The 21398-nt window shown below is 44.9% G+C and overlaps 1 protein-coding gene across 2 annotated transcripts in view; it reads left to right on the plus strand.

Moving 5' to 3' along the window:
- Positions 1–6456: 6456 nt before the first annotated feature.
- Positions 6457–21398, plus strand: part of LOC128692111 (uncharacterized) — a 50409-nt gene continuing 35467 nt past the window's right edge. For both annotated transcript variants that reach the window (XM_053781110.2, XM_053781111.2), the window contains exon 1: positions 6457–8144. In XM_053781110.2, the coding sequence (XP_053637085.2) occupies positions 6563–8144 (1582 nt within the window). In that variant the 5' untranslated portion in view covers positions 6457–6562. The remainder of the gene's footprint in view (positions 8145–21398) is intronic.

A 21398-nucleotide genomic window follows, 5' to 3' on the forward strand; every position in this document is an offset into this window, starting at 1 on the left:
CTCCCCTCCAACCCTCGCCATCCTCCTCCCATCTTTCCCTCCTCTCATCTTCCTCTCTCTCTCTCTCTCTCTCTCTCTCTCTCTCTCTCTCTCTCTCTCTCTCTCTCTCTCATACATCTGCCTTCCAGGACCCCAATAAAGAATTTAAAAGTTTGCTACACGACTACTCCCGAAGGTGAGAGACCTGAACTTCAAGGAAAGACTTTACGACTTTCAACGAGAGAACTACGAGATATGATTTACGATATACTGGATACTCACAGGATTTAACGAGGCAGATAAAGACAGATGGAAACGCGAGAAACAGCCTAGTGAGATAAGTAAAATCTGAAATCAGATACAAAATGAGAGGGCATTGGATATATAGCTTTAACCTTCGTGAGGTAAGGGAGTGGAACGAAGTAAATGAGATGGTGACGGAGGTTAACTCTATACACAGCTTTAAGATTAGATATAGTACCCACTGCTTCAAGAGGCAAGGAACCAATAACACCTTCCGATATTAATTTAAGAGGTGAGACCAAGGGTTGATACTCTTACAAGATATATACCCCGATATGTATGTATCTCACAGACTATATAAGCCGAGAATTAAGTACTTCCCACTATATATACACCGAGAAGTGTGAACTTCTTTGTATATATATATATATATATATATATATATATATATATATATATATATATATATATATATATATATATATATATATATATATATATACGCCGAAATGTGTCTCACAGTGTATATACTTCTAGTAATATATCTCACACTGCATATCCGTCAAGAGTATATCTCAGCATATATGCAATGATAGGTTTCTTTAATCCCTCTGTTGAGATTAATGACAGTCTGTAGGTGGACTGCGGTGTTAATGACCCTCGTGTCGAGAGACTAATCATACTCTTGCTACCTGTTAAACTGAATAATATTATTTGCACGCAATTTCTGTTTCTAGAGAAATATGAAGTGTCAAGGAATTTCATCAATGAAAGCGACATGAAAGATATTCTGAACAAGTATCCTAAATTTTCTCTTAACAGATACGAGCGTGACAAATTTTCCGTATGGTCGGTGGATCTTAAATCTGACAAACTGAGGATCGATCTCAGCACGTACACTTCGGTAAGTACAACGGAGTTCATGGTCGTAAGCTCCTCTCTTCCATGTGCGGGTTATTCGTGTATTGTTCCAGTCACGGTATTGTGCCTTTTTTGTTATTTAAGTTTATTTAGGTACAGGTACACATAAATACAGTTACAGAAATTATCATACATAGTAACATATGTGTAAATTACCTAGGATAGCCTCGAAAAGTAAGTACACACATACACCGACACTTTCCACTTTGCACATATCAGAGGAAACGAAAAAAAAGTGTTCCTGTGGTCTTAAAGCGTTATATAATGATTTATAATGTTATGTAATAATGTTATAGTGGTATATATAATTTTCACCGGGTGGACCGGCAAGCCACCAGAAAGCTACGTCCGAAGAGTCAAAAGTTCCTCGGAACCGACCATGATCAGCTTCAGAAGAAACTTTTCAAAAGTTTTCCTGACGGACAAACCCCCTTACACACACACACACACACACACACACACACACACACACACACACACACACACACACACACACACACACACACACACACACACACACACACACACACACACACACACACACTCACACACACACACACACACACTCACACACACTCACACACTCACACTCACACACACACACTCACACTCTTCAGTGTCCGGGACATGAAATGCCTCGTCAACCATCACATTTACAACCATCGACCAGACCCCGCAGCCACCACCGTCATTCTACCTCCGGCCACGTATCGACCAACAGCCTTGGCCCTGACGAATGGATCCGTATAAATACGTGGCTTACACTCTGACAACACACTCAGCACAACCTTTCAAGTCACCAAAAATAAGTGGCTGAAAACAAGAAGCTATGCGGTGTAGAGTATAAGTGGAGACTAACAGCGGGGAGAGTTACTCGGTGCCACACATCAGTGGCACTTTGTTGATGCGTTTTATATGCAAGATATCAAGAGGATCGCAGTGGGAACATTTATAGGCCGCACGCTACCTACAAATCGCAGGACACGCACCATTGAGCAATTGCAACACAGATTTAAGCAACAACGAACACTACACCGTGTTCAACTGGCATAATTACAACGTAGATCAATATAACAGGTTAATGCAAGACGTAGATCAATGCAGCACAGATCAATTCAACGCAGGTTATTGCAACACATCAATGCAACATAGATTAACGCAACATATAACAATGCAACATGGATTAATTCTACTGAGATCAATGCATCACTTGTTAGTGAAATACAGATGAATGTAACACAGACCAATGCAACACAGATCAATGTAACACAGATCAGTGCAACACAGATCAATGCAACACAGATCAAGAGAAAATCGAATAACATAGTAAAAAAAACTCGTTAGCAAGCAACTATTCTGTTCAACTGTATTAGACAAAAATCTAGAAGTTCTTATACTGAGAGATATAGTTATAGTGAGAGTTATAGTGAGAGTTATAGTGAGAGTTACAAAGGAGGATGTTCGTCAGCAGAGACTGACACCAATACACTTCAGTTTTATCAATATTCATCTTAACCAACATGACTATGTCTGAAGTTTAAGATTCGTAAAGAAGTACTGGGCAAGGTTTGTTAGGTTTAACATCTAAAGACGGCACGAGGGGTCGTCAAAGCTGGTTTACACACCTGTACGGGCTGGCTTACACACCTGTACGCCAGCAATAAAGAATGTTTCACACTAACATAAGGATAACAGTATACTAACACTGTATATGAACTGAGAGATACGTATCTCGGTGTATATACACTGAAATATACACCTATTGGTGTATGCACACTGAGATAAACCCCCATTCGGTGTATAATACTCTGAGAGACTACACCCTTCGGTGTGTGCACACAAGAGATGTATACCTCTCTGTTTAAATACACTGCATCCAAATATTGGATATAAACCACGGGGGCTGTCGATTATACCTATTATACTGCTATCGGGTTGCCACCTGCAGACGGGCGCTCTCAGCGCCCACTGGAGTGTTTCATATATAATTCAGCGTGGATAGGAGACTAGCGCATGGGGCTCCCCGAGGTTAATTAGCGGGCCGCTTACGGTATCCGTGCCTTCGCTTACATCACAAAGAACAAAGGCCATTGCTCCACCCGCCTGGAAATTAATTATTGACGGTAATCGCAGTTAAGTTTCATGTTTCGCCGGAGTGCACCATTCACCCGACCGGGAGAGCTCACCACGAGGACTGGACCCGTTCACCACTTCACCCTCCCTTTCCCCTCCTTCTTCCCTCCTATTACTCCACTCTCCTCTCCGCTGTCCCTGCCTGCTCCTCCGCCATCCTTTTCTGTCGTCACCCTTCCCCCCCTCTCCTCCAGTTCCACTACCATCCTCGCCCGCCATCCCCTGCGTCCCCCTCCCTCCCACCATCACCACTACACCAGACACCAGTAGACATTTCCCATTTATAATCGATGCCAGATTAAAATTTCATAGAGGGTATAAATCATAGATGCGAATTGTGTACAGTGGTGCTTGTTGGAAGTGTTCTCATGGTGTTCTTATCGAATTGTGTACAGTGTGGCTGTTCAGCGGGTTCTCACGGTATTCTTATTGAATTGTGTAGTGTTGGCTGTTGAACACGTTCTCATGATGTTCTCATCGAAATGTGTACGTGTTCTCAGGGTGTTCACATAGAGTAGTAGTGAAGCAAGCAGAGTAGAAACTAGACGAGTTTCGTTTCTGTATATATTCTGAAGACTGTTTCTCTTCTGATGTGTACGTATTGAGATCAGCAGCGTATGTATGCTGATAAACGCATATCTTATATTATACACCCACACCCGCACGCAATAATATATATATATATATATATATATATATATATATATATATATATATATATATATATATATATATATATATATATATATATATATACACACACTTTCAGTTTAATTTTATATTGGCTATTAAAGTACCCTTGGCTGGTGGTGGACAAGCCACATGCAGCCTTAATGACCCTCGTGTAGTCAATAGGCTTTAAACCTAATAAACCATCCAACTAGTCATGTGCACTGCCTGCCACTTTGATAAAGGATATTGATTCATTTCTTTGAGCCATTGGGTTCCTGCGGCACTTAGAGCAAAGCTCATAAATCAGAGTGAGACTGGAAGCAGGCAGGCAGGCAGCTTCTAAAAGGTACTCACCGCTTCTGGTTTATACTTGGCCACCTAAATGGTGTATTATTATTCCATGGGGAAGCGCTAAATCCGTAAGGGGTCATAGTGCCTTGGGAATGAGAGGCAATGAGTATCGATCTAAGGGAAAAGAAACTCCTCTCTCCCGGATTAAGATCCCTTCACTGGCAATAAGGCATAAAGAAAACTTATAGCGCCTACCTGGAGTCGCTTCCGGAGGTCACAGCCCCCGCGGACCGGTCCCAGATCAGGCCTCCTGGTTGCTGGCCTGATCGATCAAGCAGTTAGTGCCAGCTGCCCGCAATTCAACGTATGCACCACAACTCGGCTGATCAGGAGCTGTTTTGAGGAATCTGTCGAGTTTCCTCTTGAAGACAGCTAAAAAGTCCCCAACCTGTACTCTGAATTAGCTACACATGAACTTAAGAGCCGGTGCAGGATACCTCCAATGACAAACGGGATCGATAAGTACACTGAGAGAAAATTCATTAAGTGTAAAGGGACCACGACTCTTCAACGCCCTTCCTGCATTGTTAAGGGAGGATTACCTACTAGCTCGTAGCTGTCTTCAAAAGGGAACTTAACACATTCCAAAAATTAGTTCCTGATCAGCCTGGCTGTAGTGCATACGTTGGGCTGCGGGGGGAGGCCACTAACAGTTTGATCAACCAGGAGGCCTGGCCTGGTACCGGGTCGCGGGTCAGTGACCTCTGAAAGCGACTCCAGGTAACCTTCAGGTAATGCCTCCGCATGTTCCCCATTCAGCACATCCTTGCAGTGCTGTATGACCCTCTTGGGTTTAGCGCTTGGCTTGATTATACACCTCTGGGATATATACTCATTTCGGCCTATATACACGGAATTATATCCACCCTTATCGGACCCCGGAGTAGAAATCAGCAAAAGCGATCGATAAGAGAGATGGAGCCAGGAGCTATAAAACAACCCTTGCAAACACAAGTAGGTGAGTACTTCTCGATATCTCGAGTTCAGATAACACACTTGTTGCCTCCCCACACGCACACGCACACACACACACACACACACACACACACACACACACACACACACACACACACACACACACACACACACACACTTATTTAACAAATTTAACAAATTATATTTACTATGAAATCCAAGCAGCTAAAATAAATATTTACATCATAATTATATGTGGTGCTGAAGTGCCAGGAGCTGATAATATTCATTCACAGTTGACACTGACGCGACGGTAAGGTAAACCCAAACACACATCGACCCTTTAAAACTTTCCCTTTAACGTAGAGTTCATGACCAATGAGATCAGCAGGAAAAACTATCCAAGTTTGCCTTGGCTCCGTCTGGGTTGATTTCCACGCTTATCCAGCCATTGCGCTGAGTGCATACAAAAACTGGCTTTATAAAGCTGCTCCAGTGTGATCCTTTAAAATACCCAGAAAAATCAAGCAGCGGCAGGTAATGCTGCCTAATAGTGGGTTCTGGAGGTCAGGATGAGAGAACCTCATGTCTGACACGAGGCTTCAAGTTCAACTACTTCTGACAGTTTTTTTTTCTTAATTAAAGCGCTGAATTCGTGTGGGACATCAAGGAGTAGTGGAGGTTCGATCCTCCGTCTGCTTAGCGCAAGATAGACAAGGGGAAAAAAAAGGGGGAGGGAACTCCAGCTGGCGCAATCAGAACCAACATGACCAAAAAGGAGCGAGAAACGGCGTGTCCGCCCTTGTTTACTTCAAGACAGCCACTTCTTGGGATGTGTCTCAACCAGCCAAGGGCAGAACTACTACCCTCGGCCTCACTGGAATGCGCCGAAGTGCTAGGTTCCAAACTAAGGATATTTTCTTTGTGGGAGGGTGGCTGGTGATTTCTTTGTGATCTTTATGCCCCAATGACCGCCCGCATGCCCAGCTTGACGCAGCTGCTATGCTTCCTTTGTCACACACCACGCCTTATTCTCACAGTCTTGGCGCAACTAATTCATTTAAAATAAGGGTAACTGAAAATACGTTTTCATATTTGATATCTATGGTGTGACTGTTGGTTAAAATATTTGCTATATTAGAGATAAATAGTAAAGTAAGAAAAATATTGATTCTCGGAAGGCGTGAGAGTTAGTGCGCACGCACCCATGTTCTGTTGCGGCCCATCTGCTGGGATCAGTCAGGGTTTGCGCATCAAAGAGAGAGCACGTTTCTCGAGCCGCTGAGTGATCTCCCATGTGGTGTCTGTGGTGTTCCATGAAGTGTTGGTAGTGGCGGCCACAGTAAAGATGGTGTCTAGTGTGTGTCGTGGATCATACCCGAGCATGACTCCACATGCCTCGCCTTCGCGGAAACCGCACATCGACCCCCAAAAGGATTACTTTTCGCCGTTGCAAGTGGAGACGTCAGTGGAGTATGACCTTCCAGCGCACATCTATCCTCCCAAGGGCTCGCAGCCTATTCTCATGATCCACCCGGGGTATGTCTCGGCCGTCAGGGCCAGGTCCAGGGCCGTTGTGACCCCTTCCCCCACCGCCATGGTGGCCACTTCAGGTGCGGCGAGGCCTATGGCCCAGTTGCAGCTGCCGCAGCAGCCGCAGCCGCAGCAGCACCAGCAGGTGGTTGGGGCCAGGCCCTCCAGAGCAGCACAGGCTCGACCCTGGTGCATGTGCGGCAATGTCAGCTGCAGTAGTGTCAAATCAGTCAATGTACAAAGTGTGAGAAACGTACAGAGTGTTCAGAACCAGAGTGGAGCGAGAAGTATTCAGAGTGCAGGCAGGAATGTACAGACTCAGAGTGCGTCCAGAAGTGTACAGAGCCAGAGTGCAACAAGAAGTGGTCAGAATCAAAGTGCCAGAAGTGTGCAAAGTGTGAGGGATGTGAGTATGTTGGGGGTCAGCAACAGCAACAACAGTAGCAGTAGCAGCAGAAGTGCTGTTGTGCTTTTGCAGCAACAGCCACAACAACAGCAACAGTCACACCAACAGTCACAGCAGCAACATCAACAACAGTTACACCAACATCAGCAGCAGCAGTTACACCAACAGCAGCAGCAGCAACAACAACAGTTACACCAACAACAACAGCAGCAGCAGCAACAACAGCAGCAACAACAACAGCAGCAGCAACAGCAACAACCACAGCCACAGCAACAGCCACAACCACAACAGCAGCAGCAGCCACAACAGCAGCAGCAGCCACAGCAGCAGCAGCCACAGCAGCAGCAGCCACAGCAGCAGCAGCAGCCACAACAGTTGGTGTGGGGTAGTGGTGGTCGGTGTGCTGGTCCATGCTGTAACCCCAGGGCAGCGGCTATGGCGCCTCCTCAGGCAGAATTTGTGGCTCCTGGCCTACCGCCTTCCCTGCTCGCCCGCACGCCCACCAGAGGAACTGCGGGCGGCTCTCCGAAACTGCGGGCGGCACGCAGCAGACGGGGACTGTCTGTGGCTAGCAGTGTCAACCTGCCGGACTACCTGGGCACCAGCCGCCCGGCTAGGATTGCCGGTGGGGCCGTCCACGTCCACCCACGCCCACGGGCGTTATCTACCTCTATGGGTGCTATTGCCGCCACGCCCGCACCGCCCATGGCGCACCAACACGTTGGCATGGGCGCCTCCCTCACCACTTCCCTGGACCTGGCGAGGGCCGATCCCCTCACCCCGAGGTCCATAATGCCCGTCCAGCAGCAGCAGTCGCTACAGCAGGCGGGCTCCACCTCCTCGCTCCTCTACACTGTGGGGCTCTCCAGGGACTCCGGGTGCTCCGTGGGCGCGGAAACTGCGGGCGGGGAGTGGGCGTCTGACCTCACCCGCGGCCTCGTCGATTCAGGGTTCTGCACGCCCGTCGATCTCACAGACGATTTTATGACAGGTGAGATGAGTGTTGAACTCTACGGTCTTTGCACGCCACTTTTAACTTGTAAACAACAATTAATAACGTCATAAATGCAGTACAGTGTATGATCTAAAAAAAAAAAAAATAGGTCAGTGTGATGTGTACATTACTTACGTGCTCTGAGTTACTTAAAGATCTTAAAAAAAAAATGCACATAAAAACTCAAAACACAGTCATCCGCGCTTTACCCACGATATTCTGTGCAGTATTACGTTAAAATATTCGGTTGTGTATAGAGTACTCATCTTTGTTTTGGGTGCAGTCGATTAGCAAGGCTGAGGCGAAGGTCAAGTTTAAGGTGCCGTCTCAGCGCTGCCATATGAGCTGCGTTTGCTTGTTTTACTCAGTGACAAATTTAAGTGAATTCAGTTTGTTTTTTTAACGTATGTTCATTTGCCTTGTAGTGTTTTTGAGGCGCTTGTGTTTTGAGCTGCTCAATCATCAGGATTGACCAGGTTGAATATTGTGTGGTTCGGAATAAAATGAAGAGAGATTAAAACATTTTAGTTGGATGTGTGGCCTATACTGGTTCCCGATTTTCTTACAATGCAGCCAAGTAAACCGGATTTTTTCTCAAGTCTTATCACATGCTTAAAACTTCGTCTAAACATGTTTTAAGCTTGCACAGTACTAGTGTAAAAAATGTTAGGCTTACACATTGGTCTCATGTGGAAATTGTAATATATAGTCTCGCCCCTGAATGCTGTGTAAAATTTGAGTTATTCGTAGTGTAAACACGTCTGGTGGTCGAGCTCCATTTCTTGGGTGTGTGCGTGCAGCAGTGTGTACGTGCAGTAATGTGTACGTGTGATAGTGTGTACGTTCGCTAGTGACAGGCGGGTGAAGGAGGGTTCAAAGCACTCGAGGACACATGCTCGGGTAACCAAGCTTGGCCCTGAGAATCTTGCCTACTTTGCTACCTCACTACGATTCCCCTCCCCCTTTTTTTGTCCTCCAATGTACATTGTCATATACAACGAATATTACTTCTTTCCATTAGATTTTCACTGGCGGGCGAGAACAATTTTTTATGGTTTTTCACTGAAAAAGCATAAAAAACCATCTTTTCATTCCTCTCAATAAATTTCAGTGTGAAACGCAAGGATCAAGAAACAATGAGGTGGCTGGTGCCTCTACCCCCCCCCCCCCAGCACCACCTGTCAGACTTGCCGGTGCCGCCAGTGGTACACACACAAGGTTTAACTATTCTAAATTTCATCATCACTTTTCATTAGTAGCGACTCCTGGCGCACATCTCTCAGCTGTGTGTGTGTTAGTGCGTGGTGGTCTTAGCTGTGGAAGTCTAGCAGTGACAGTTGTGGATGTTCGTAAAGAATAAGTGGGAATATTGGTCACTTGGCAACTTTCCCGAGGGGGGGGGTTGGGGAAGGTATCTCGATTTATGTTTTTTTTTCCCACTTCTCACGACGTCCTTCCGCGTTGCTGGGAATTGAGTGTGCTGTGCAGATGACGCGTACTAGAAGCTCTTGCACATGTTAAAATAATAACGTTCAAACGTGAGGCGCTGACGTGAGGTCGGGGGGTGTGACTGAGAAATGACGGCTTGGCACCCGAGGCAGGAAGGATGCTAGGCACAGCGGCCAACAATTCTTCAGTGTCGCCTCGGGTCGGGGCGGTCTGGTCTGGCTTGTGTCTCCATGCCCGGCGTTTCTAACAATGAACCTGGGTGTGGGCGATGGAACCAGCTTCAGTTTAAGAGAAATATCTTTTTTTTTTCATGGTATATGTTGAGAATTGTCGTTTATAGTAATTATAATGTATGTATTTCTATAACAAATCGTCACTCTGTTTCTGGTCGCTGAACTAATTCGACGTGGAGCTGCTAATGACTCGGATCACCATACACTGAAGACAAGCACTTTTCATCATGCTGGCTTTGTCACACACTTCCCTTTTAAATATATTCTAGTTTTTCACCTACTCTTCTGATTTAATCAGCTCGTTCTACTTTTCAACATGTATTCTCATTATTTCCTAGAATTTATTCTCTGACAGCATACAGGCAGTTGTATTTAGTTTAATTTGGCTCAGTTATCCTTGGTATGCTCTATTTGTATACTCTATTTTTTTTTGTATTTTGTTTATTCATCCATTGTTTGTGTGCTCGCTTCGTCGTGTATGTGACGTTCTTCGTGTATTTGACGTTCTTCGTGTATTTGACGTTCGTCTTGTATTTGACGTTTGATCCCAACAGATACAAGGCAGCACAGGTCTAACAAAAGATCAGCAGGAATAGAACAAATTGCCAAGCAGAGTCACTGAACCGTATCAATTTATTGAGTCTCTTCTGATGTGTGTGCGCCGCTTGCAAGGATCTAGTTAAGCACTCCAGGATCTGGCTAGTAACTGATAGGAGGATTGCATGAATACATGCATAATCGTTCCCAGCTGGATAAATATACAATATATACTCATTGAGGGACGTCATTCAAAGTTGCTACACAGCTTCAGTGACCAACACTAAGCCCCCCCCCCCTCCCTCAGCCTTAACTTGAGACTCAAGAAAATGTCTTGAACATTTGATTTCCGTTTTAGGATAAGCTAAGTAAAGTTATGCACATTTTGGGTAAGTCAATTTATAATTTTGCGTCAACCTTAGCAACCTAATCGACTCTTATTAACTTTGTTTAAAATTACCTAATATTGAAGAGCTTAGTTTACCTAACCTAGGAGAAAAAAAATTCTCGTGTGACCCAAAATATCGAATATTTCTATATTTTTAATACCTCGGTAGATATTTTGAAGATGGGCTGAAAGTTTGGATACCTGGAGGTTATTCCGGGGATCAACGCCCCAGCGGCCCGGTCCATGACCAGGCCTCCCTATGGATCAGGGCCTGATCAAGTAGGCTGTTACTGCTGGCCGCACGCAGTCCAACGTACGAGCCACAGCCCGACTGATCCGGCACTGACTTTAGGTATCTGTCCAGCTCTCTCTTGAAGGCAGCCAGGGGTTTATTGGCAATTCCCCTAATGCTTGATGGGAGGCTGTTGAACAGTCTTGGACCCCGGACACTTATGGTGTTTTCCCTTAGTGTACCAATGGCGCCCCTACTTTTTATTGGGGGCATTTTGCATCGCCTGCCCAGTCTTTTACTTTCGTAGGGAGTGATTTCTGTGTGCAGATTTGGGACCATTCCTTTAATACACAACAATATTCCAACCTAAAGAGAACGAGGGAAATGAAGAGTATTATCATTGGCTTTGCCTCTCTTGTTTTGTAGGTTCTAGTTGTCCAGCCTATCGTTTTTCTCTCAGCTGTGATAATAACATTGTTGTGCTCATTGAACCTGAGAACTGATATCACTCCCAGGTCTCTTGAGATGTTTGTAAAATGTATGGCCTTGTAAGTGCTTGTGCAACGATGAGTTCATAAATCCTTACACGTCCCTCTGCATGTTTGTGTCGACTGATTTACTGTCGACCTTTGTTTATGGAAAGGTGGGAGGGGGGTCTCGGGGCGTGGGAGCAGTCCCTAAGAGGCGTGGGAGGAGATGTTGGAAGGCATGGAAAAAGGGGGTCATAGGAGGCGTGGGAGGAGGGGTCGGGGAATCGTTGGAGAGGGGGCCCTGAGAAACGTGGTAGGGGGGTCGTGGCTGTCACTGGATGGGTCCTGAGAAGCGTGGGAGGGGGGTCGTGGCGCCTGGTAAAGTAATTGTGGGTTCAGTGTTGTGAGAGGGGTGAAGGAGGGGGAGGGTCCCCACTACCTCAGTCAGGCTGTGACGAAATTAAAGCCTTACGTTAAAAGCGAGAGGGGCCACGTGTAGACTAGTGTATATAACCTATTTAGTTGGGATTAGCCGAGGGTGAAAAAATATTTTTTTTCTGTAAGTATCGAGTCAAACAACGACGTAAACCAAAACAACTAGCAACACACAACACTTAAAAACAAATAAGAACGGTAACAAGAACCATCAGCACCAGTTGAATGCTCACCAGAGCACGTGAAATTATTTTATGTAATTATATATATATATATATATATATATATATATATATATATATATATATATATATATATATATATATATATATATATAATCCGTGACAATTTGAGAGCACAAATACAGATCAGCTGTGAGCAAGCACACGAGACAACTGAAAAGCTTCTCTACCTTTCTGTTTCTCTCCCTCAGTATCATATTTTCTAACCTTGACAATATCGAGTCTCTCCTCCCTCCCCGGGGTAATAACGGGAATGGGGTGGTTAGGGTGCGCTGTGTTGACGGTCGATGCCCACGTGTTTAATAGCTCGCCCGTGTCTGCTGACTCAATGGCATTTTACGTGTTGCTGTCTCTTGATAAAGAGACGACGTTTCGCTCAGCGTTGAGCTTCATCGAGGCATGATTAACTTTATTATGATAAAGCTAAGTACCATGCAGCGACTTGCTTTGCATACTGATCTTTGGAACAGACCTGGCGGCGTCATTTGCAAGTAAAAACAGCCTGTTTTCTCTTGACTGAGAAGCTTCTGTTCCATCCTAATTTCAGCTATCTACACAGAATTTGGAAATACTAGAATTAGCCAGAATGCACCTAGTTCTTCCCCTCCCCCTCAGGTAGCCTCGATATACACTGTGGTTGTATACTACTTGTATCTTCCTCTCCCATGTACAGTATCTCCTGCCTTTGATATACCTTTAATGAGTTACGAGAGTTTTTCTACTCCCGGAGCCTGGCCATGGGCCAGGCTCGTCTGGTGCTTGCCTGGTCAACAAGGTTGTTGCTTGCCCACAGCCCCACATTTCCATCAGAGCCTGGTTGATCTGGCACCTGGTGAAGTTACTTGTCCAGTTTCTTCTTGACTTCTACACATGTCCCAGCAGTGTTTCTGAAATGTTGAATAGTCTGGGACCACGAATGTTGATACAATGTTCCTTATTATGCTCACTGCACCCCTGCTTTTCACTAAGTTTATCTTCCACTTCCTCCCTTATCCCTCGCTCCAGTATGTTATGATGCGGTTCTTGCTACGTGGGATTGGATATACCACGTCTTTTGACCTTATTTGATTACCGAACGTTTCCCCAGCAGCTGTTTGACCCCTACTGATATACCTTTACCTTCGATACCTGGTTTAGGCCACCTATCAATATAATGATAATCGATTGGGTGCTCTGAACACGCGCGCACAGGTCAGCCAGCAATTGTGCACAATAAGATTATTAAATACACAAAGAGGTGACTGCATTCATAGTCAAACAGGTAAAAATGGTAATTACATGCTATAATTGGTCCCCGAATATTCAATTAGTTTTTACGTGTCCATTAATTAAGGTGATGTCAATTTGGCAGGATAACTACAGTGGAAATGGTCAGAAGTCTTTTAAGTACTTTCGTCCAAAAGGAGAGAGAGAGAGAGAGAGAGAGAGAGAGAGAGAGAGAGAGAGAGAGAGAGAGAGAGAGAGAGAGAGAGAGAGAGAGAGAGAGAGTACTAGGAAAGGCTGAAACGCTTTTCTGATATATTTGAGCATAAAGTATATTTTTAATTGTGTTATTGACAAAGAATCATGTCCTTTTTGTGGCGTGTAAGAATTTCTGACCGCACCCCATATGCTTTTCCAACCACACTGTGTGCCCTTCAGTCACACCCCATGTGCCCTAACTAACCACACCCACCCCGTATACCCATCCGACCACACCCCATATGCCCTTACGACCACACCCCATCATAACTTCCTGACTTGCATGTATACCACGTGTCTCCTCCCTGCCTCCCCCTCCCTCCCCGTCACTGCCACTCTCCCTTTCCCATTTCCTTCACTCCCCCTGCCACGGCCAGAGGGTTGTACTTTCGATATCTGGCGTGTTATAGTACCGGGTGACCCCGTTGGGGAAGGGGAGGGGAGAGATCCCTTAGCTCCCTGGGGTGTAGGTGGCTCCCTGTCTAAGGGGATGGAGGAAGGAACCTCATGGGACCTGTGTCATGCTCTACCTGGGATGGATGACAGGTTCTCCCAATCTACATATTTGGAATCCTATAGTTTAATGCTGATGCTGACCCAGGACGTTTCATTGATTACAACACAGTTATAACACTAGAAACAATAGCTTTTGTTTAAATATCTAAAGAAATTAAGATCAAATTAAAGGGTTTAATATAAGGATTATCTTAGCAAATGACTTAAAATCGCAGCAGACTTAGGGAATTCAAAATGAAGGTAAAATTTAGAAGTCAAATTATTTCAAAATTTTCATTTACAATTATAATTAATGGACATTTGAATTATAAATAAACATTGTCAAATCAGTTTAAACTTTGTTTCGTTTAAACGTTAGTGGATATTACAATGAAAAGGTGTAAAAGTTTACTTGTATACGGATTTGATGAAGGGGTGAGAATAGTGTTAGTGAACTCTAAAGGCCCCTTCTATGTGTAAACCATTTTGGGAACACAAAGACTTACAAACTACTTAATACAAGTACAGACTAACATAACCTGTGTTTTATATAAGGTGGTTTATATAACAAAGGTGATATAGATTACAATGGAGCAGAAAATAGGTTCGCTGATAGTTGAGATACATTTGTCATGATAAATAATAACAGTTATTACATGGAAGTGTTTCTGGTCATCTCGTGAATTATTGCACCAACATCAGATGTCTTTATACTATATTTTTGGGGCTATTGGAAGTTTATTTTTTTGTTCTTCAGGTAGGCTTCAAGTTTTTCGTTTTGTGATCCGCACGGAGTGTTTACTCAGTCAAGTTGTACACGTGGGATATCAGAGATTTATATATTTAGTGTCATATGCAAACAGATCCCAGATCTCACAGCCAGGTCCCAGTTCTGGGGTCTGGCCGAGTGGAGAAGTTACTAGGTTGATACAGAGTAAGTTCGAATCCTGCTGTGGACTGAGAAATAATGTTTGTGAAAAACTTCATCTGTGCGAATTGTTAAGCATTAGTGTCATATATATATATATATATATATATATATATATATATATATATATATATATATATATATATATATATATATATATATATATATATATATATATATATATATATATATATATATATATATATATATATATATATATATATATATATATATATATATATATATATATATATATATATATATAAAGTTCTTTTGTTATTATTCAGTGTAATACGGTAACAACAAGAATCCCCAAATGGCACCAGAAAACCACATTCTTTCTTTTTTATAAGTCAGAAGGTCAGAAAAGGATGCCAGAGGAATAATGTGAATTCCAAAGTTGGATGATTTATATATCATTTGACTATTTCACCTCACATACAGTTTACTTAGTTTTCCTTCTTTTGATCACCCTGGTAGTAAGTTAGTATATAACAACCATCCAAGAATATACTGTAATATCATTTTGTCATAAGTGAAATGGAAATGGAAGTCTGTTAAATGTAAAACACTGGTAAGATGGCTGGTCTGTCTCTTATAAACGACTAGGGTGACTGGTTACCTGGAGGTTATTCCGGGGATCAACGCCCACGCGGCCCGGTCCATGACCAGGCCTCCCGATGGATCAGGGCCTGATCAACTAGGCTGTTACTGCTGGCCGCACGCAGTCCAACGTACGAGCCACAGCCCGGCTGATCCGGCACTGACTTTAGGTATCTGTCCAGCTCTCTCTTGAAGGCAGCCAGGGGTTTATTGGCAATTCCCATAATGCTTGATGGGAGGCTATTGAACAGTTTTGGGCCCCGGACACTTATGGTGTTTTCCCTTAGTGTACCAATGGCGCCCCTACTTTTTATTGGGGGCATTTTGCATCGCCTGCCCAGTCTTTTACTTTCGTAGGGAGTGATTTCTGTGTGCAGATTTGAGACCATTCCTTCCAAGATTTTCCAAGTGTAGATTATGATATATCTCTCCCTCCTGCGTTCCAACGAGTACAAGTCAAGTGCTTCCAAGCGTTCCCAGTAGTTAAGTTGCTTGACAGAACTTATACGTGCAGTAAAGGATCTCTGTACACTCTCTAGATCTGCGATTTCACCTGCTTTGAATGGAGATGTTAATGTACAGCAGTATTCCAGCCTAGAGAGAACAAGTGATTTGAAAAGGATCATCATGGGCTTGGCATCTCTCGTTTTGAAAGTTCTCATTATCCATCCTATCATTTTCTTTGCACGTGCGATCGTGGCACTGTTGTGATCCTTGAAAGTGAGATCCTCAGACATTACTACTCCCAGGTCCCTTACATTATTTTTCCGCTCTATTGTATGGCCGGAGTCAGTAGTATACTCTGTTCTAGTTATTATCTCCTCCAGTTTTCCGTAACGGAGTAGTTGGAATTTGTCCTCATTGAACATCATATTGTTTACCGTTGCCCACTGGAAAACTTTGTTTATATCTTCTTGGAGGTTAACCGCGTCCTCAGCAGATGACAGCCTCATGCAGATCCTAGTATCATCCGCAAAGGATGATACGGTGCTGTTGTGTATATCTCTGTTTATGTCTGATATGAGGATAAGGAATAAGATGGGGGCGAGTACTGTGCCTTGTGGAACAGAGCTCTTCACTATGGCAGCCTCCGATTTAACTCTGTTGACCACTACTCTTTGTGTTCGATTTGTTAGGAAGTTGAAGATCCATCTCCCCACTTTCCCAGTTATTCCTTTAGCACGTATTTTATGGGCTATTACGCCATGATCGCATTTGTCAAATGCTTTTGCAAAGTCTGTGTATATTACATCTGCATTCTGATTTTCTTCCAGTGCATCCAAGGCCATGTCATAGTGATCCAGTAGTTGTGAGAGGCAGGAGCGACCTGCCCTGAACCCATGTTGCCCTGGATTGTGCAGATTTTGGGAATCCAGGTGATTTGCAATCCTGCTTCTTAGCACTCTTTCAAAGATTTATATGATGTAGAACGTCAGAGCGTAGTGTGGCTTATTTTCGTTGAAGTCCTTTGTGTGACTCTTTAAGAGGAAGGAGAATGAAATGGTGTATTTTACTTTACCTTTCAGAATGGAGAGATAAAACATGACTGAATTTAAGATGGAAATGAGTACGGAATTTAAATATGCAGTATCTGGCGCCTCGGCCCTCACACTAACCTTCTTCTCCACCTGCCTGGAGGGTATTACACTCTCACTATATTTCCATCACTGGGAGACACCACAGCCACCAGTCTGTCTTACCCTAACTGGGCACGGATGAGAGGTTCTCCCAGAATAGCGGAAAGTGACAATCTCTTTCAGTTCCGATGTTTATTGTAAGAATGTGTAGATACAATGAAGAGATTGGGACATCCATTCTCCAGACTCCAGAATTTGAACCAAGATAAACTAAGCAAACCTTGCTCGGGAGCCGATACTCTCCTGGAGTCTACCTGGAAGGCATTCCGGGGATCAACGCCCCCGCGGCCTGGTCCACGATCAGGCCTTCCGGTGGATCAGGGCTTGATAAACGAGGCTGTTACTGCTGGCAGCACGTAATCCAACGTACGAACCACGGCCCGGCTGTGTTACTGTATATTTTTTTTACACAAATTAATTTTGCAGGTTAAGAACTGTTTTCCTACCTCAGCTCATCTGAAAGCCCAGCCCTGTCTGAGGTATACTACCACCCTCCGGGATGCGACCCACAACAGTCCACCGACGCTTAGATGCCTACATTACTGACACTTGGGGAGGGGGGTTTAGGGAAGGGAGAGTGAGAGAACCTTGGGGGTAACCTCCAGGTAACCAGGTAACCTGGGGGCATCTTAAGGAAGGGAGGGTGAGAGAACCTCAGGGGACCTATGGGCGTCTTAGGGAAGGGATGGTGAGTCTCAAGGGACCTGGGGGCGTCTTAGGGAAGGGATGGTGAGAGTCTCAGGGAACCTGGGGCTGTAGGTGGCTCTCTTATCAACTGTGGCCCTTCCTTCTCTTCAGTTCTCCTCATACAGAAATCACTCCCTACGAAAGCAAAAGACTTGGCAGGCGATGCAACATACCCCCAGTGAAAAGTACACTAATAAGTGTTGGCTCCGGATACAATAAGTGTCCGGGGCCCAAGACTGTTCAACAGCCTCCCACTAGCTATAAGGGGTATTACCAATAGACCCCTGGTTGTCTTCAAGAGGGAGGTGGACAGGTACCTAAAGTCGGTGCCGGATCAGCCGTGCTGTGGTTCGTACGTTGGACTATGTGCGGCCAGCAGTAACAGCCTAGTTGATCAGGCCCTGATCCACCGGGAGGCCTTGTGGACCGGGCCGCGGGGGCGTTGATCCCCAGAATGCCCTCCAGGTAGACCCCAGGTAGACAGCTGATAAATGTTCCGAAGATTAAGACGGGTCATCATCTGGAAAAGACCCGGGCTGGGACATGTACCGACGAATCATTAAAGTTCAAGACCCAAGGATAATTATATACCAACACACACCCTTGTATTATATACCTATACACACCCTTGTATTATATACCTGTACACACCCTTGTATTATATACCTATACACACCCTTGTATTATATACCTGTACACACCCTTGTATTATATACCTATACACACCCTTGTATTATATACCTATACACACCCTTGTATTATATACCTATACACACCCTTGTATTATATACCTACACACACCCTTGTATTATATACCTGTACACACCCTTGTATTATATACCTACACACACCCTTGTATTATATACCTGTACACACCCTTGTATTATATACCTACACACACCCTTGTATTATATACCTGTACACACCCTTGTATTATATACCTACACACACCCTTGTATTGCCAATAAACCCCTGGCTGCCTTCAAGAGAAAGCTGGACAGATACCTAAAGTCAGTGCCGGATCAGCCGGGCTGTGGCTCGTACGTTGGACTGCGTGCGGCCAGCAGTAACAGCCTAGTTGATCAGGCCCTGATCCATCGGGAGGCCTGGTCATGGACCGGGCCGCGGGGGCGTTGATCCCCGGAATAACCTCCAGGTAACCTATACACCCATGTATTATACGCCCCAGTCAATATCCTCCTCAGGTACAACTGTACAACTAAAGAACGAGGAGAAAATCTGTAACGCGTTAGGTCTTTTTTACCCTCGTCCAAGCCAGCCAACAAAGCCCGCGGAGGCGCTCCATGCTTCATTGTTCACTGACAGAGGGGGTCAGATCCCGCCCGGGGGAAAAAGGCCGAGGGCCATTTACCCGAGGGAGAGGTGGACGCTCCCCGCCTCGTTTGTCTTCCCGCCGTTGCCCCTGGGATCATTTTTTTTTACTTTATTTCTCCCGTCAAGGTGGCGGGTGCCTTGATGCCATTGGAGGGCTCTTGATTCCACTCTGTGGGATCACACCCTTCCATTTCAGAGGCGCTGTATGACGCTTACAAATTTAGTGCTTCCCCGTGATTACAATAACAATTTGCCTTTATAAATTGATCAGCGTTACAAAACAACATCGTGGTGGATTTCAGTGCGCTTGGAGCGGCTCCGGCTTGGTAACTTCTTACCTGTATTCAGTGCCACAGGTATTCGTATATCGTGAAAATTATCGGTAGCTTCAGTTGCATGATAAACAAACAATATTTTGCCGCTAAGAATGGTACAATATTATCTCGAGGACGGTATCGTTGAGAGCACAAGGAAGTGCCTGAATATTAGGATGCTTGGTCACAAAGCTAGAAAGTGGGATGGGATGGTAGGACTCGACCGGATATCTGGTAGTTCTCAACTGCGGTTGCGTGGATAAAGCGTGCAGGCAGCCTCACCACCACTATCCTCAGTTTTCGACTCTCTGGAAACGATCTATTCCAAGTGGACAGGCCAGCCCTCAAAAAAAAAAAAATGTTTTAGTCGCTTTTATCCATGTTCAGTGCTTGGATAGGTCCAAATCTGGCCGCCCGCAGCTGAGCCGCATGGGAGCCCAATTCAGACTAATCTTCCCCATATACACCTATTTATGAGTCGGTGATAAGCCCGGATGGCGAGTCGCCCCTTTCCATTTAACCACTCCTCTTCCCTCCCCCCACATCATTCCCCTCGTCCCCTCATGGCTCTTACAAGCTCCCCTCGCCAGGCCGTCTGTGTTCCCACGGCGAGTCCGTTCTCTGGAGTTAGTTTTATGAATATATTATCATAGGTAATACACGGTCCGCTGTCACAGTGATGTTGCTACCACGAGAGAGAGAGAGAGAGAGAGAGAGAGAGAGAGCGGGAGAGAGAGAGAGAGAGAGAGAGAGAGAGAGAGAGAGAGAGAGAGAGAGGGAGAGAGTCGGGGAGGCAGGGAGAGAGGGGAGGGAGAGAGGGGAGAGAGGAGAGAGAGAGAGAGAGAGAGGGAGAGAGAGAGAGAGAGGAGAGAGAGAGAGAGAGGGGAGAGAGAGAGGGGAGGAGGGGAGAGAGAGAGAGAGAGAGAGAGGGGAGAGAGAGAGAGAGAGAGAGAGAGAGAGAGAGAGAGAGAGAGAGAGAGAGAGAGAGAGAGAGAGAGAGAAATTTCAGAGTGTTCTGTTGGGGAAATGAGTTGGGCTGGAGAGGGAGCCAGCATGATAGTGTGACGGACAGGGGTGTGATTGAGAGCCATAAAATAATGTGGGTGTAGGTGTGGAAGGAGGAGCAGGTGGTTGGCTGCTTGCCTCCCCTCCCGTGCCAAGTTCGACGGACACGAACGTCCGTGCTAGGCTCCACGGAGCGTCCTTTTGAATCGGCTCCTCGAATGAACATTTCACGAATACCGAAAGAAATGCCAGTAATGTTTATCTCTTGGGCTGAAAATCCGCAGTAACTTAGTATGGAAACTATAGTATGCATGTTGCTCTTTAATATCACAGTGTTCCCATCAACACAGTAGCAGTGTTATCAAACGATATCCTTTCCCATTTTCCTTCTCCTCTTTTTCCTCTCCCCTTTTCCCTTTTCGTGGTTGAAATTTCAAGATGCGCGAGACAGCCCACCTCCAAACGTTGTGATCACTGGAGATTATCTGGCGTTAGTAAAGTTTCTCAATTCATAAAGTGGTTGAAATGGGTTTTCAGGCTGTGAGTATAACCGGATGAAGCTTTTACTGAGCGAAACGTGTTTTAATGAAGGTTTGTTCTGTCTACGTGTCAGCTTACTGCCTGTCTGAGGTTGTCTTGTGATGTGTTCTGAAGTTCCTTTTCTATAGCCTTTGTCTTTCACATTGTCTCTCGTCGGTGGTGGTGGGAAGGTCAGGTCAGAGTTGTAATGGCACAATGAGGTGATTTTTTTTATGATGTCAGTGGCCTCTGGCACTCTTAGATTGTATGTTATTTTTATT

Source organism: Cherax quadricarinatus, chromosome 15 (assembly GCF_038502225.1).
Source record: "Cherax quadricarinatus isolate ZL_2023a chromosome 15, ASM3850222v1, whole genome shotgun sequence".
Classification (NCBI taxonomy): Eukaryota; Metazoa; Arthropoda; class Malacostraca; order Decapoda; family Parastacidae; genus Cherax; species Cherax quadricarinatus.